General features: G+C 45.0%; 1 protein-coding gene across 1 annotated transcript in view; it reads left to right on the top strand.

Moving 5' to 3' along the window:
* LOC126482280 (thyrotroph embryonic factor-like) overlaps nucleotides 1–14,161 on the top strand; it is a 629,041-nt gene that overhangs the window by 600,622 nt on the left and 14,258 nt on the right. Inside the window, exons 3-4 of the mRNA XM_050106266.1 lie at nucleotides 7,828–7,943; nucleotides 8,079–8,215. Of these exons, the coding sequence (XP_049962223.1) occupies nucleotides 7,828–7,943; nucleotides 8,079–8,215 (253 nt within the window). The remainder of the gene's footprint in view (nucleotides 1–7,827; nucleotides 7,944–8,078; nucleotides 8,216–14,161) is intronic.

Genomic DNA, 14,161 nt, shown 5'->3' with positions numbered 1-14,161 from the left:
GAGCCGGTTGTGGGATCGCCCCACTTTTTCGTAAAAGGTGCGAGCCGAAACCCAGGATCTGTGTCTCAGTTGTGTGACTTACTGTCAACACAATACTGCCCGCCTCCTTTTATACTGACGGATCCTCAACTCCTGACATCTAGTCGTAAATTCCGCATTACATACCTTTGATCGGACTGTGTGGAGAAGATCCAAGGAAAAATAACGCATTTTAGAAGCGCTCCAGTGGCAGGGAAGCGTTATTCAGAACAGCATGGTTTACTGATAAAACTACGAGAACTTATGTTCTAGAAGAGTCAACCAATATTGGTTCAAATGGCTCTGAGCACTATTGGACTCAACTTCTGAGGTCATCAGTCCCTTAGAACTTAGAACTACTTAAACCTAACTAACCTAAGGACGTCACACACATCCTTGCCCGAGGCAGGATTCGAACCTGCGACCGTAGTGGTCGCGCGGTTCCAGACTGAAGCGCCTAGAACAGCACGGCCACTCCGGCCGGCAACCAATATAGTTTCCTCCTTTATAAACGTCAGGAAAATATCACTCAGATAAAATCGAAGAGATTCAGAGTGTTACCAACAGTCGATCTTCCTGCACACTATTTGCGACTGAATTAGCGATGAGAGTAAGGAACAGTGGTACAAAAGTACCCTTCGCCACCCACCTTAAGGATCCCCTCATCTGGCTGCGATCTTTGAACGGATTTAGCCAGTCAATTGTAGGGGGAGCTACAGTTTAACGTGGACTTTTAACCCCCGGTGCAACTTGATGTTTTCAGTGAAACACATGAAAGAAGAACAAATCAGTGAAACACATGAAAGAAGCAATAATTGACAGAAGAAAGCCAGTGACTTACTGCAGACCGAACTCTAAGTGCTGTACCCATCCTTTTGGATAATTACTATGTAACATATTATTATTGTTCACTAACAGGTGTCCAGGTACTTTTGATCGGCTGGTATACATTTCTCATTCGAAAACTAAAGCTGCCTGAAATATTCACTTCTGAAAATAATTTAGGGGTTTCTGTAGTCTATAACATTGATCATAGGAGTAAAGATTTGGTTAATCTTTATAGGGAACTAGCGGCGGTCGTAAAGCAGATCGCAGAAAGTCTAGGTGTGTTTGGCCACCAGGTACTGAAAATCTGTTCCTCCCGAACCAGAGGGCAAGTACGTAGGCTTCCTCGGCCGGTGTCTATCTTAGTCTACGCCCTGAAAGAGCTGTTGCAACACGTCCGAAACGTCGGTTATTTTAGTACTCTAGGCTTCTAGTATTTTTTAAGATGACGCGGCAGTAGTCCCAGAAGGCTGTTTAATGAAGCGAGGACAGTCTTTTACCGCTTCGACGCCACCTGCTCAGAGCGTGCGCAGCGCACTCTCTGGCAGCCGTACTTACAAACCGGGAAACACGTCACTGATCAATCGTCCACGTGTAATTTATTAACTGAACGACTGAGCAGAGCCTTCACTTGCAGATAACAAACGTTACTTTATTCCTTCAGAAACGTTCTCGCTCTCGAGTATCCCAAATATTTATCGCCAAGCAGTCGGAAATTATCCTGTACGTGTTATGTTTCGTCGTCACATAATTGTAATTTGTTATTTTAAATATGACTTGCCTTCAGTTACCACTTTAATTCCCTTATTACCTCACTCATGTCGTTACCTACACTGCGTCTACGGTCAATGTCACATCCATTATATACTTACCGATGCAAATGAATAATGTGTTCAAGTTCAAACGCAGCGACAGACGTTCGATAGGGTAGCCGTCTAATTACAAAAGTCACGAACTGATATTTATTTGATATGTAGTTTAACTTGGTCAATAATTCTGTATCTCTTATTGCTTTTCCTGGAACCTTTTGTTTAATAGTAAAAAGCATGTATTAGGGGACACATTACTGCGAAGGGATGGGAAAAACCGACCAGTTAAGACATCGGTTTTCAGTTCAAAATAACCGGTATTTTTCGTTATTTTTTGGTATAGGTTACAACAGGTGGTTTTTTTATTTTTGGCTTGTGATTGGGCAAAAAATAAATATCAATTAGGCACAACAATGCTAAATTTTTTTGCTCTTAGTCTTTAGTTAAAAAACGAGTAATTTTTATTTGTGAAATTTCCATTGCTTATTGAAATATTGCGTTATTATAGAAAATGGGAACATGGTTCAGTGCTATTTTAATAACAAAAGACAGAAATGAGCAACGAAAAAATGGCATACGGATTGGTACAGCAGTGTTCTGACATGGCCTGTTGGATGGTACGCGTGTGCATGCAGTGTGCGAGACTTGGCCCCTCTTTTCTATATGGTAGTTTCTCGCTGTTATCGTCGGACATCAGTTGTATTAGTTGATGGCACCATTCCTAGTCTGGACGTTATTTTACGGAGTGCAATGTCCCATTTTCTTTAAAAGATTAACAACGGTAGGAGACACAATAAATTTGCGACATCATATAAGGAGAAAACTAACTTAAAACTTAACAGTTCATTCAAAGATGACAATAAAAGTAGGAAGTAGCTCCTGTGTTGTCTGTGTCTACATAATATGTATTTATCTGGTTGCAGCTTTTGAAAACGCACAAATTAACCCGAAAAATAGAGTACTTCAAACTCAGTTTCCACCCTTCAGCACTAACTGTTCCTAAAGCCCAATTAGCGGTATGATCCTCGATCAAAATATGATTTCTGAGCAGAGTTTCGGAAAATTAGATTCAGTAGGAGAATACTGGTGATTCTTAGTAGTATTCAACCATATATCACTTTTCGAGAAAAGCACCGAAGGGTGGACGCACTGTTTTATTTGCCTACTAAATATTTTGATTCCATGTATCTTGAAATAAAGGGAGCCAAATTATTCGATCTTTATACGATATTCATGTTTGTTACAGGAAATAATAGGAATAAAAAAACGAAAATAAGTTAATTCAGAAGACAGTTATTTTAAGCGGTTTTAACGCTCAGGTTAAACTAGCGTTGGAAAAAAAAAACTATATAACTGGAAACCGAATGTTTCATTGATAACCGCCATCCCTATCACTACTTAATATGGAGGTGGTGTATATCAATCATCGTTTAAATAGGTAGCTAAAATATTTAAACAGACAATACAACACAATGTATTAAGTGATTCACGATGACTGCTTTTGACATACGAAGCAGGTGCACCGTAGGGTTACACAGGTTGGATAATGACTTGATCCCAGCAGCATTTGATTGTTTCGCTACGTATGTAATGACTGTGGAGCGTAAGTTCAAGAAAGTATTCTAATAGCTAAAATTAAGAGCTCGACATTGATGCACCAGTCAAACAAGTACTCAAGATAATGTTAGTCCACTTCAATTTTATTTTCTTAGATAAATTAAATTGCACTTTATAGTAATAAAAATTAGTTGATCGCTTTTATGTAACCAAAGAATTACTTTTGATGCAAGTACAGTTAACATGAACAGATATATATAATTATTGTTGTTACTTTTTGCTCAATAGAACGTTCTTCATCATGATCAGAGGCAAGCGTTTCCTGCTATTACTGATAAATACGAAAGCTGTTTATCAATAAACTCATTTTACGTAAGTTTGTAGAAGTTCTGAAGCGACGTTTTTGGTATATTTTCGTTTTGAGGTTTTTTATTTTAACTTTTTTGTTGAGGAAATTGCACTTCTAGCGTTGTATGATAAAACTGTATTGTTTTCTTTATTTTTACTACAACATCCCTCCGTTTGACGTTACAAATCAACAATTTTCGAATAAAACTCGAAATGAACATCGGCAAGTTCAATTTTGCTATGAATAATGTTTATATTTAAGTAACAGGCAGGAGGACAACGATGTAGAACAAAAGTGTTTCGTAGGTTACGCAGCCGTCCATGCATCCTCACTCAGTTTCTAGAGGCTTACTGCTTCCGGTTTTTAGGGGAATCCGGTAAGACACTGATCGCATACGTAAAACGTATCGTTGGCGCACGTTAACTTAAACACGTAAAGATGCGCGTGTGGACCCCCAAAATCGCACGTCGTCGCAACTGGCGCACTTAGAAATGAAAGTTGAAGCTAGGTCCATTTACTTGCGCATGTTGGCTTCCCCGCACAACTTTTTCGTCGTCTTTGCGAGATGGCTCTTCATCCCGAATGGTCTGGTTTCGTCCGTTCGAGAGTTGACATCGTACAGATTCAGTTTCCGAGGTCTGAAATACAATGGCCGTGACAAAAAAGTGGCCATTACAGTATACTGTGCAATTTCTGGAACTCTATGAAGAACTTTTAATGCCTCATACATTGCATCCAGAACTTCGGCCATGAACTTGGAAATTGTAGGTTTAGGGATGTAGTAAGTATGTTGCAGTGAGGCAAATGAATCGCCTGAAGCAAGATACATTTAGGCAACTTTAGACGAGCAGGAGTAGCATCCCGTACTAGAGAATCTTTTCTTTGAGTAGAAGTGTCTATGAGTCTCAGTAAATATTCAAAACGTGTGTTCAATGAAAAATGCTTCATCCTCATTTTCCAACTCAGTAATTAGCATTATAGAAGCTCGCAACTCATTTCTTCTCATCCCTGTTCAAGCGTTCTGTAACTATTTGAATTGCAATTAAAGCCACGAATCGAATGCCTGTACATGCTGTATCAATTCAGTTGGCGCCGTGTCGAAAAGCTAAACTGGACTTTCTTGGATTGAAAATCACGCCCTTGTGAACGGTCACTGGCACAGGTTGATGTCAGTTGGCGCACGTAAACATGCCCGCTTAAAGAAAGCGATCTTTATGAGGTAACGCCTGATAGGTGCGCAACACATATAACATACAGGTAATGCAGGCGTGATCTTAACTGAGCAAAGCTACGAGGAAAACTACCATAGTATATGCTTCCTTGTAGTCGTTTACGGTAGTTTTACATCACTACATAAAATGCAATAAAAGTGGTCAAGGCATCGTGATGCATCGTTACGATTGACATTTAACCAGACTGTAGACAACTACAGGGTCACAATTATTGAATTGTATGAAATAAAATCGTCATAACTTTTGAAAGATTTGCGTTAGGACGTTCAAACTGCACGGTTGGCCGCGGGGTATGATGGGAATTAGTATGTGAATATCGTTTGGTTTAGCGACGAAGCCCATTTTCATTTTGATAGGTTCGTCAATAAGCCAAACTGGCGCACTTGGGGGACAGAGATTCCGCATTTCGCGATCGAGAAGTCTCTTCATCCTCAATGGGTGGCTCTGTGGTGTGCAATGTCCAGTCACGGAATATTCGGTGCGTTATTCCTCGATCGTATGGTGACTACCATGCGGTACGTGAAAGTTTTGGAAGATGATTTCATCCCCATTATCCAAAGTGACCCTGATTTCGACAAGATGTGGTTCATGCAAGATGGAGCTCACCCCATCGAAGTGCAGGAGAGTGTTTGATGTCCTGGAGGAGCATTTTGGGGACCGCGTTCTGGCTCTGGGATACCCAGAGGCCACTGGCATGGACTTCGATTGGCTGCCATATTCTCCGGATTGGAACACATGCGACTACTTTTTGTGGGGCTATATTAGAGACAAGGCGTACAGCAGTAACCCGAAAACCATTGCTGAGCTAAGGCAGCCATTCAGGAGGTCAGCGACAGCATTGATGTTCCGACGCTTGAGCAGGTCAAGCAGAATTTCGCTATTCTTGTGCTCCACATTATCGCCAGTGATCAAAGACATATCAAGCTTTTTGTAAAGTGTAAACTTTCACGACAGGAATTCTCAAATAAAATATTTCGGGCAATTAGGCCGTGGTGTATGAGATTTGACTTCAAAAGCCGACGTTTCGTCCACATCTGCGAAGGGCATTTTCAAGGGGGATCGTAGCGTTGTTGAATGTCTGGTTCACACCCTACCTCGCTACAGAATCGGGCGTTCAACAAAGCTACGATCCACCTTGAAAACGTCCTCTGCAGATGGGGACGAAACGTTGGGTTTTAAAGGGAAATCCCTTAGACCACGACAAAATTGCCCGGAATATTTTATTAATTGAGGCACATCAAACGTCATAACCTAAATCCGAATATCTGCAGTGACGTTTACATGTTGGATAAACTGTGTGCACGCCGTAGTTTGCAACTAATTTACATGTTTTTTTATATACTCTACTGGCCATTAAAATTGCTACACCACGAAGATGACGTGCTACAGAGGCGAAATTTAACCGCCAGGAAGAAGATGCTGTGATATGCAAATGATAAGCTTTTCAGAGCATTCACACAAGGTTGGCGCCGGTGGGGGCACCTACAACATGCTGACATGAGGAAAAGCTTCCAACCGATTTCTCATACACAAACAGCAGTTGACCGGCGTTGCCTGGTGAAACGTTGTTGTGATGCCTCGTGTAAGGAGGAGAAATGCGTACCGTCAAGTTTCCGACTTTGATAAAGGTCGGATTGTAGCCTATCCCGATTGCGGTTTATCGTATCGCGACATTGCTGCTCGCGTTGGTCGAGATCCAATGACTGTTGGCAGAATATGGAATCGGTGGGTTCAGGAGGGTAAGCCGGCCGCGGTGGCCGTGCGGTTCTGGCGCTGCAGTCCGGAACCGCGGGACTGCTACGGTCGCAGGTTCGAATCCTGCTTCGAGCATGGGTGTGTGTGATGTCCTTAGGTTAGTTAGGTTTAAGTAGTTAGTTCTAAGTTCTAGAGGACTTATGACCTAAGATGTTGAGTCCCATAGTGCTCAGAGCCATTTTTCAGGAGGGTAATACGGAACGCCGTTCTGGATGCCAACGGCCTCGTATCACTAGTAGTCGAGATGACAGGCATCTTATCCGCATGGCTGTAACGGATCGTGCAGCCTCGTCTCGATCCCTGCGTCAACAGATGGGGACGTTTGCAAGACAACAACCATCTGCACGAACAGTTCGACGAAGTTTGCAGCAGCGTGGACCATCAGCTCGAAGACGATGGCTGCGGTTACCGTTGACGCTGCATCGCAGACAGGAGCGCCTGCGATGGTGTACTCAACGACGAAGCTGGGTGCACGAATGGCAAAACGTCATTTTTTCGGATGAATCCAGGTTCTGTTTACAGCATCATGATGGTCGCATCCGTGTTTGGCGACATCGCGGTGAACGCACATTGGAAGCGTGTATTCGTCATCGCCACACTGGCATATCACCCGGCGTGATGGTATGGGGTGCCGTTGGTTACACGTCTGGGTCATCTCTTGTTCGCATTGACGGCACTTTGAACAGTGGACGTTACATTTCAGATGTGTTACGACCCGTGGCTCTACCTTCATTCGATCCCTGCGAAACCCTACATTTCAGCAGGATAATGCACGACCGCATGCTGCAGGTTCTGTACGGGCCTTTCTGGATAGAGAAAATGTTCGACTGCTGCCCTGGCCAGCACATTTTTCATATCTCTCACCAACTGAAAACGCCTGGTCAATGGCGGCCGAGCAACTGGCTCGTCACAATATGCCAGTCACTACTCTTGATGAAATGTGTTATCGTGTTGAAGCTGCATGGGCAGTACGCCATCCAAGCTCTGATTAACTCAATGCCAAGGCGTATCAAGGCCGTTATTACGGCCAGAGGTGGTTGATCTGGGTACTGATTTCTCAGGGTCTATGCACCCAAATTGCGTGAAAATGTAATAACGTGTCGGTTGTAGTATAATATATTTGTCCAATGAATACCCGTTTATCGTGTCATTTCTTCTTGGTGTAGCAACTTTAATGGCCAGTAGTGTAGTTCAATAATTGTTATCCTGTAGGAAAGAGCTAATATAGCAGTTGATAGCCTGAGTAGGTGTTTGACGAGTGTGGACGGTGCGGTGTCGGCAGTACGTGGACCTGGACGAGTTCCTGTCGGAGAACGGCATCCCGGTGGAGGGCCTGCCGGGCACGCAGCACCTGAAGCAGGCGCAGCAGCAGCAGCAGCAGTCGCAGGCGCAGCAGCAGGCGCAGCCGCCGCAGCAGGCGCTGCCGGCGCCGCCCGCCGCGACGCCCGCGCCGCACCACGCGCCGCAGCACCCGCTGGCGCACCCGCACCCCCACCCCCACCAGCACGCGCACCCCGCGGCCGCGCCCGTCGTCGCCGTCGCCGTGGCGCCCGGCCCGGGGCCCGCGCCCACGCTCGACTTGGTGGCGAAGCGCGAGCGCTCGCCCAGCCCCTGCGAGCCGCGCACGCCCGACACCGAGCCGCTCAACCCGCCGTCGCCGGCCGACTCAAGTAAGCACCGCACTCTGCTACTCTGCTGCTATCTAGCCCACCTCACGGGGCCTATACACTTTCTTTTAAACTGGCATCACACGAGCGACTTTCTTGTGCCACTACTACACTGACAAGGGGAAGGCCTCAGACACGGCCCACCGATTCGGCTCAAATTTGGCAGGTCGCTTGTGTACAGCCTAAAACGAAGGACTCAATGATATTTTGGGTCAACACCCCCACAATTTTGAGAAAATCACCCCTAAACGTTATGACGAGCAGTCGACTCAAAATTGGAGGGATCGATGGATAATTGTAAACAGAGCATTTTCATCATCAGGTATGGGGTCTGCAAACGCAAACATTTCCAGAAATCGAGGAAAGAAACTTTTACAACTGCCGCCTCTGTACCCACATGGTACAGCGCTTGTCGAAGGGTGTACATCCTCCATTATTCAGATTATGCACCTGAAATATGTGACACAACAAACAATAAATAGTTACTACGGCATAAACAGACGAGCTAATTACTTCAAACTACATACAGTACTCGTCATGTTACTTACGGAAGAACACTGTATTCATTCACAAAACGTATTTCATGATGCACATTAACGATGGAAAAATCACTACACTCTTTCCGATTGACTTCTATAAGGCTCGTGCTGGACACCTTCACTCTTCCAGGTTCACAACTAGGATATGACGAAGAGGCAACCAGGACAACATAACTCTCCCCGCGTGAATTCTGTCCCGTGCCTCGCTGTAAACAAGCGACGCGCGGTTGGCTTATAACCCTCCTGTCCCTATCAATTGAGATACGGAAAAATGCAAACGGAAAGAACAACATCCACTAGGTTCCTTCGAGTTTCGAACCCAGGTTCTCCCATTCCCTGCCAGTTACTTTGGCCGTTGCGCTATCGGTGCTGTCGGCGAAAAGCTCTTACCATGTGAGTACAGAAGCCGCAGTTGTAAAGTTTCTTACCTCGATTTCTGGAAAAGTATGCGTTTTCGGACCCCATACCTGACGGTGAAAAATGCTCTATTTACAATTATCTATCGATCCCGCCAATTTTGAGTCGATTGCTCGTCATAACCTTTAGGGGTGGTTTTCTCAAAAACGTGGGGGTGTTGACCCAAAATATCTTAGATTCCTTCGTTTTAGGTTCTACACAAGCGACATGCCAAATCTGAGCCGAATCGGTGGGCCGTGTCTGAGGCCTTCCCCTTGTGAGTGAATGAACCAAAGTCATGGGATAGCGACAAGCACATTTACAGATGGCGGTAGAATCGCGTACGCAAAATATAAAAGGGCAGTGCATTGGCGGAGCTGCGGGTCTGGACCCCTCCACCATGCTCCACACCTATAAATCCCTCATCCGCCCTATCCTCTTTTACGCCCACCCTTCATGGATCTCCACCCCTCCAACCTTTTACAAATCCCTTCAAATCCTAGAACGCCATGCGTCCGCCTCGCCTATCGCATCCGTCTCCCCTCCCCCATGCGGATCCTGTATGACCTTATTCCATTCCCGCACCTCCTCCTTTTCCTCGAACGGATACAGATCCTCTACACCTCCCATAAACTTGATCCCCCCTCACCCGCTTGTCTCTCCCATCCTTTCCCACCCCGGTCCACTGCCGCGCCTTTATTCCCACGTCCCACCTTGTCTCCATCTCTCCACTCTCCATACCCTCGCCCAAGGTGGCTTCCACCAACTCCCCCTCCCTGATGAAGCCCTCATCCCCTCCATCTACCCCTCCTACCAACTTTGATCCTCCCCTTCCACACCCTGTGTTTCTTCCTTAGGGCACCCTCTCTCCCTCCTCCCTTCCTCCCCCCGGGCTTCCCCTACCCCCTACTTTCTATCCTCCCCCCTCCCATCTTCTCTGCCACTGGCATCTACACCCTCCCCTCTCCCTCCTCCCCCACATTTTTCCCCTTTCGCAGGTCCCCGGCCTCGTACACGTAAAGTGAACATTCGCACACTGGAGATCGTCGCCAGTGTTTTGTGTGTGCCATCATGTTAGTGATTCAGTGTTTCGTCATTTGTGCTCCTTCGTTAACGTGTGCCGTTTCTGTCGTCTATTAGTCCCCGAGTGCTGCACGTCTTTCTTTGGACGCTGCACTTGGGAACGACTTCATGTATTCTTAAATTTGTGTGTCTACTGTTGTCTATCCACCATGTTGTTTCGTTTTTCGATGTCTCCACTTGTAATAAATGTATTATCTGTGGCCGAATAGCGTCGTAGTATTGCCGCTGCCGGCCTACCTTTGTATAAGGTGTCAAAATAACAGTAAAGGAAAAAAAAAAAGCGGAGCTGCCGTTTGTACTCAGGTGATTGATGTGATAAGGTTTCCAACGTGATGACAGTCGCACGACGGGAATCGATAGACTTTGAACGCGGAGTGGTAGCTGGAGCTAGATGCGTGGGACATTCTGTTTCGGAAATAGTTACGGAATTCAATATTCCAAGAGCCACAGTGTCAAGAGTGTGCCGGGAACACCGAATTTAAGGCATTACCTCTCACCACGGACAATGCAGTGCCCGACGGCCTTCACACTTAACGACCGACAGCAGCGGCGTTTGCGTACAGCTGTCAGCGCCAACAGGCAACACTGCGTGAAATAACTGCAGAAATCAATGAGGGACGTATGACGAACGTATCCGCTAGGACAGTGTGGCGAAAGTTTGTGTTGGCGGGCTATGGCAGCAGACGACCGACGCGGGTGCCTTTGCTAACAGCACGACATCGCCTACAGCGCCTCTCCTGGGCTCCTGACCATATCGGTTCGACACAAGCCGCTTGGAATTTCGTGGCCCGGTCAGATGAGACCCGACTGCAGTTGGTGAGACCTGAAAGTACGGTTCGATTGTGGCGCAGACCCCACGAAGCCATGGACTCGAGTTGTCAACAAGGCACCTTGAAAGCTGGCTGTGTTTACATGGAATGGACTGTGGTTCAAAATAGTTCAAATGGCTCTGAGCACTATGGGACTCAACTTCTGAGGTCATTAGTCCCCTAGAACTTAGAACTAGTTAAACTTAACTAACCCAAGGACACCACACACATCCATGCCCGAGGCAGGATTCGAACCTGCGACCGTAGCGGTCTCGCGGTTCCAGACTGCAGCGCCTAGAACCGCACAGCCACTTCGGCCGGCGGAATGGACTGTGTTCCGGCCTATCGACAAGCGCCGGCACGAAGATGAAGAACACAAGAGCAGAGAAGGCTGTGAGACAACATCAGCCAATAGCCCGGTGACTAATATAACCGCCGTTCCTGCCAGTCTCTGCGGCACTAGCAGAGCACTATGAAGCTTGTATTCAATCGATTCTGATCTGCGCAGCTGGTTTTGCCTTCTTGATGATGGTGTGAGTAAGGGAAACACATCATACCCAAATTAGTTCTCAAAAGCGAACAGCCATGAAGGGGCCATACACACATATACAGGGTGTTACAAAAAGGTACGGCCAAACTTTCAGGAAACATTCCTCACACACAAAGAAAGAAAATATCTTATGTGGACATGTGTCCGGAAACGCTTACTTTCCATGTTAGAGCTAATTTTATTGCTTCTCTTAAAATCACATTAATCATGGAATGGAAACACACAGCAACAGAACGTACCAGCGTGACTTCAAACACTTTGTTACAGGAAATGTTCAAAATCTCCTCCGTTAGCGAGGATACATGCATCCACCCTCCGTTGCATGAAATCCCTGATGCGCTGATGCAGCCCTGGAGAATGGCGTATTGTATCACAGCCGTCCACGATACGAGCACGAAGAGTCTCTACATTTGGTACCGGGGTTGCGTAGACAAGAGCTTTCAAATGCCCCCATAAATGAAAGTCAAGAGGGTTGAGGAGAGCGTGGAGGCCATGGAATTGGTCCGCCTCTACCAATCCATGGGTCACCGAATCTGTTGTTGAGAAGCGTACGAACACTTCGACTGAAATGTGCAGGAGCTCCATCGTGCATGAACCACATGTTGTGTCGTACTTGTAAAGGTACATGTTCTAGCAGCACTGGTAGAGTATCCCGTATGAAATCATGATAACGTGCTTCATTGAGCGTACATACTGACGAAACTAAAATGAGCTCTAACATGGAAATTAAGCGTTTCTTTCTTTATTTGTGTGTGAGGAATGTTTCCTGAAAGTTTGGCCGTACCTTTTTGTAACACCCTGTATAATATAATAAATGTATGACACTTATTGTGAGACCCAGTTGAAATTTTACAATTAATACGACGCCCTTGTATCCCCTAATTTGCTAGGAAACATTCGTGCAGTAGCCTTCTACGGACATGAAATGAGGAAGAAAAAAATAAAATGAAAACAATAATTGGGTTTCGAACACGGGGCGCAAAATTATGAAGCCGCCATGCTACCAACTGTGCCAAAGTTTCAACAAAGCTACTTACGCGCTGAAAGGCATATAAAATGTCTCAAAAATTTTGACTGTCATTTTCTCAGAAACGGTCGAGTATCCATGAGTAAGCTGAGACACTTGATCGTTTTTCTTTTTGCCCCTCTTCCACTGAAAGAAGTTTCTGGAAAATAGGGTTTTGGCATCTATCGTATTCGCCTTGTGAGAGTCGGTTGTTACGAGTGGGCAATGTAAAGCCGGTCGTCTCATCCACAACACAACGAGGATGTGCTAAAAACCGGTTGAAAAGTAAAATCAAATTTTTAAAAAAACTACAAAAATTCTGTTAAGGCATACATATATACGACCGCCGAACATGGGGCATGTAGCCAGATACCGGTCCAGGTAAAATAAAAGTAAACAATAAAACAAGCAGCCTTTTCTGTGTGTATACAGACAATGTCATTCACTAAATTTATACAGGCTGCAGGACACCTTGAATAAAAATTTTGCATGTTTTGAGAGAGCTGTATGCTGTGCGGTTTGGCACCTGAACAGTGAAAGTGAGTTTATGAGGTACCGTCCTTTTTAGGAAAGTATCTAAATATAACAGTGTAGGAAAAATGATCATAGCGTTTATTAAAGACAAAAACAAAACTCATACTGGATTGTTCCATAAAATTTTGGGTGTGCAGCCGCATAAATTCTTCACAGCTGAACGGTATACAGCCGAAATATTAGAAGAAGTAGAATTTATGCGGCTGCACGCCCGAAATTTTGTGGAACAATCTTTGCGCCGCGAAACTATGAAGATGCACACTCGTGGATGTTCTTGACAAATTTCGTATGGTAAATACTCCATGCTACTGAGAAATGAGCGAATAAGAAGCGTGTCGTCCAAAAACTTCGGAACATCGTGTATCTGCTCGAGAAAACATATACTTACAAACACGTCAAAACATATTGAGAAGGCAGTATGTAGCGCTTTTTTACTTTATCCTCTGTAGCTTTTTTCTCTTTCAAAATGCCAAATAACATAGAAAATTATTTTTCTTGTTAGATTTGTATTTTCCACAGTTGAAAAAATTTTCATTGAAACATTTACCTATTTACGTTGTTAGGTATGCATAGTGTATGCCTTTCTCTGTCCAGGTATTGTAAAACATAAATACTGTTTTGCCTGAGATATTTTCTCTGTCCCTTATGTGAGAACAGTAATAGGAAAAATATCAGGCGCTTGTGCAGGGTTTGCTGTTTGTCACGAAAAACAAAGCAAACAACAGACATAATCATTAAGAAGACACAAAAGCACAGTTCCATTACTATAACAACAGTGAGATGTGAAATTAGTTTAACTTATGATTTTGGGAGACGACGTCATGGTCCCCTGTTCCTGTGCATGCGCAGTGTCTCCAGCGTACTCTCGGTACAGTCCATCGAAGCCAGTGTCCCACTCGCAATGTGATTTACACATAAATATGCGACGCGCATCCACAACGAGTAAGTCGATTTCCAACAGAAAGTCGCCTGTGTAAAACAGGCTTCACTTGTGAAGTCGTATCTGAGATATAAACCCTACGAAAACTGCAG

Source organism: Schistocerca serialis, chromosome 5 (genome assembly GCF_023864345.2).
Source record: "Schistocerca serialis cubense isolate TAMUIC-IGC-003099 chromosome 5, iqSchSeri2.2, whole genome shotgun sequence".
Classification (NCBI taxonomy): domain Eukaryota; kingdom Metazoa; phylum Arthropoda; class Insecta; order Orthoptera; family Acrididae; genus Schistocerca; species Schistocerca serialis.
The sequence above is the reverse complement of the archived record's forward strand: the minus strand, read 5'-3'. Positions and strand labels throughout refer to the sequence as shown.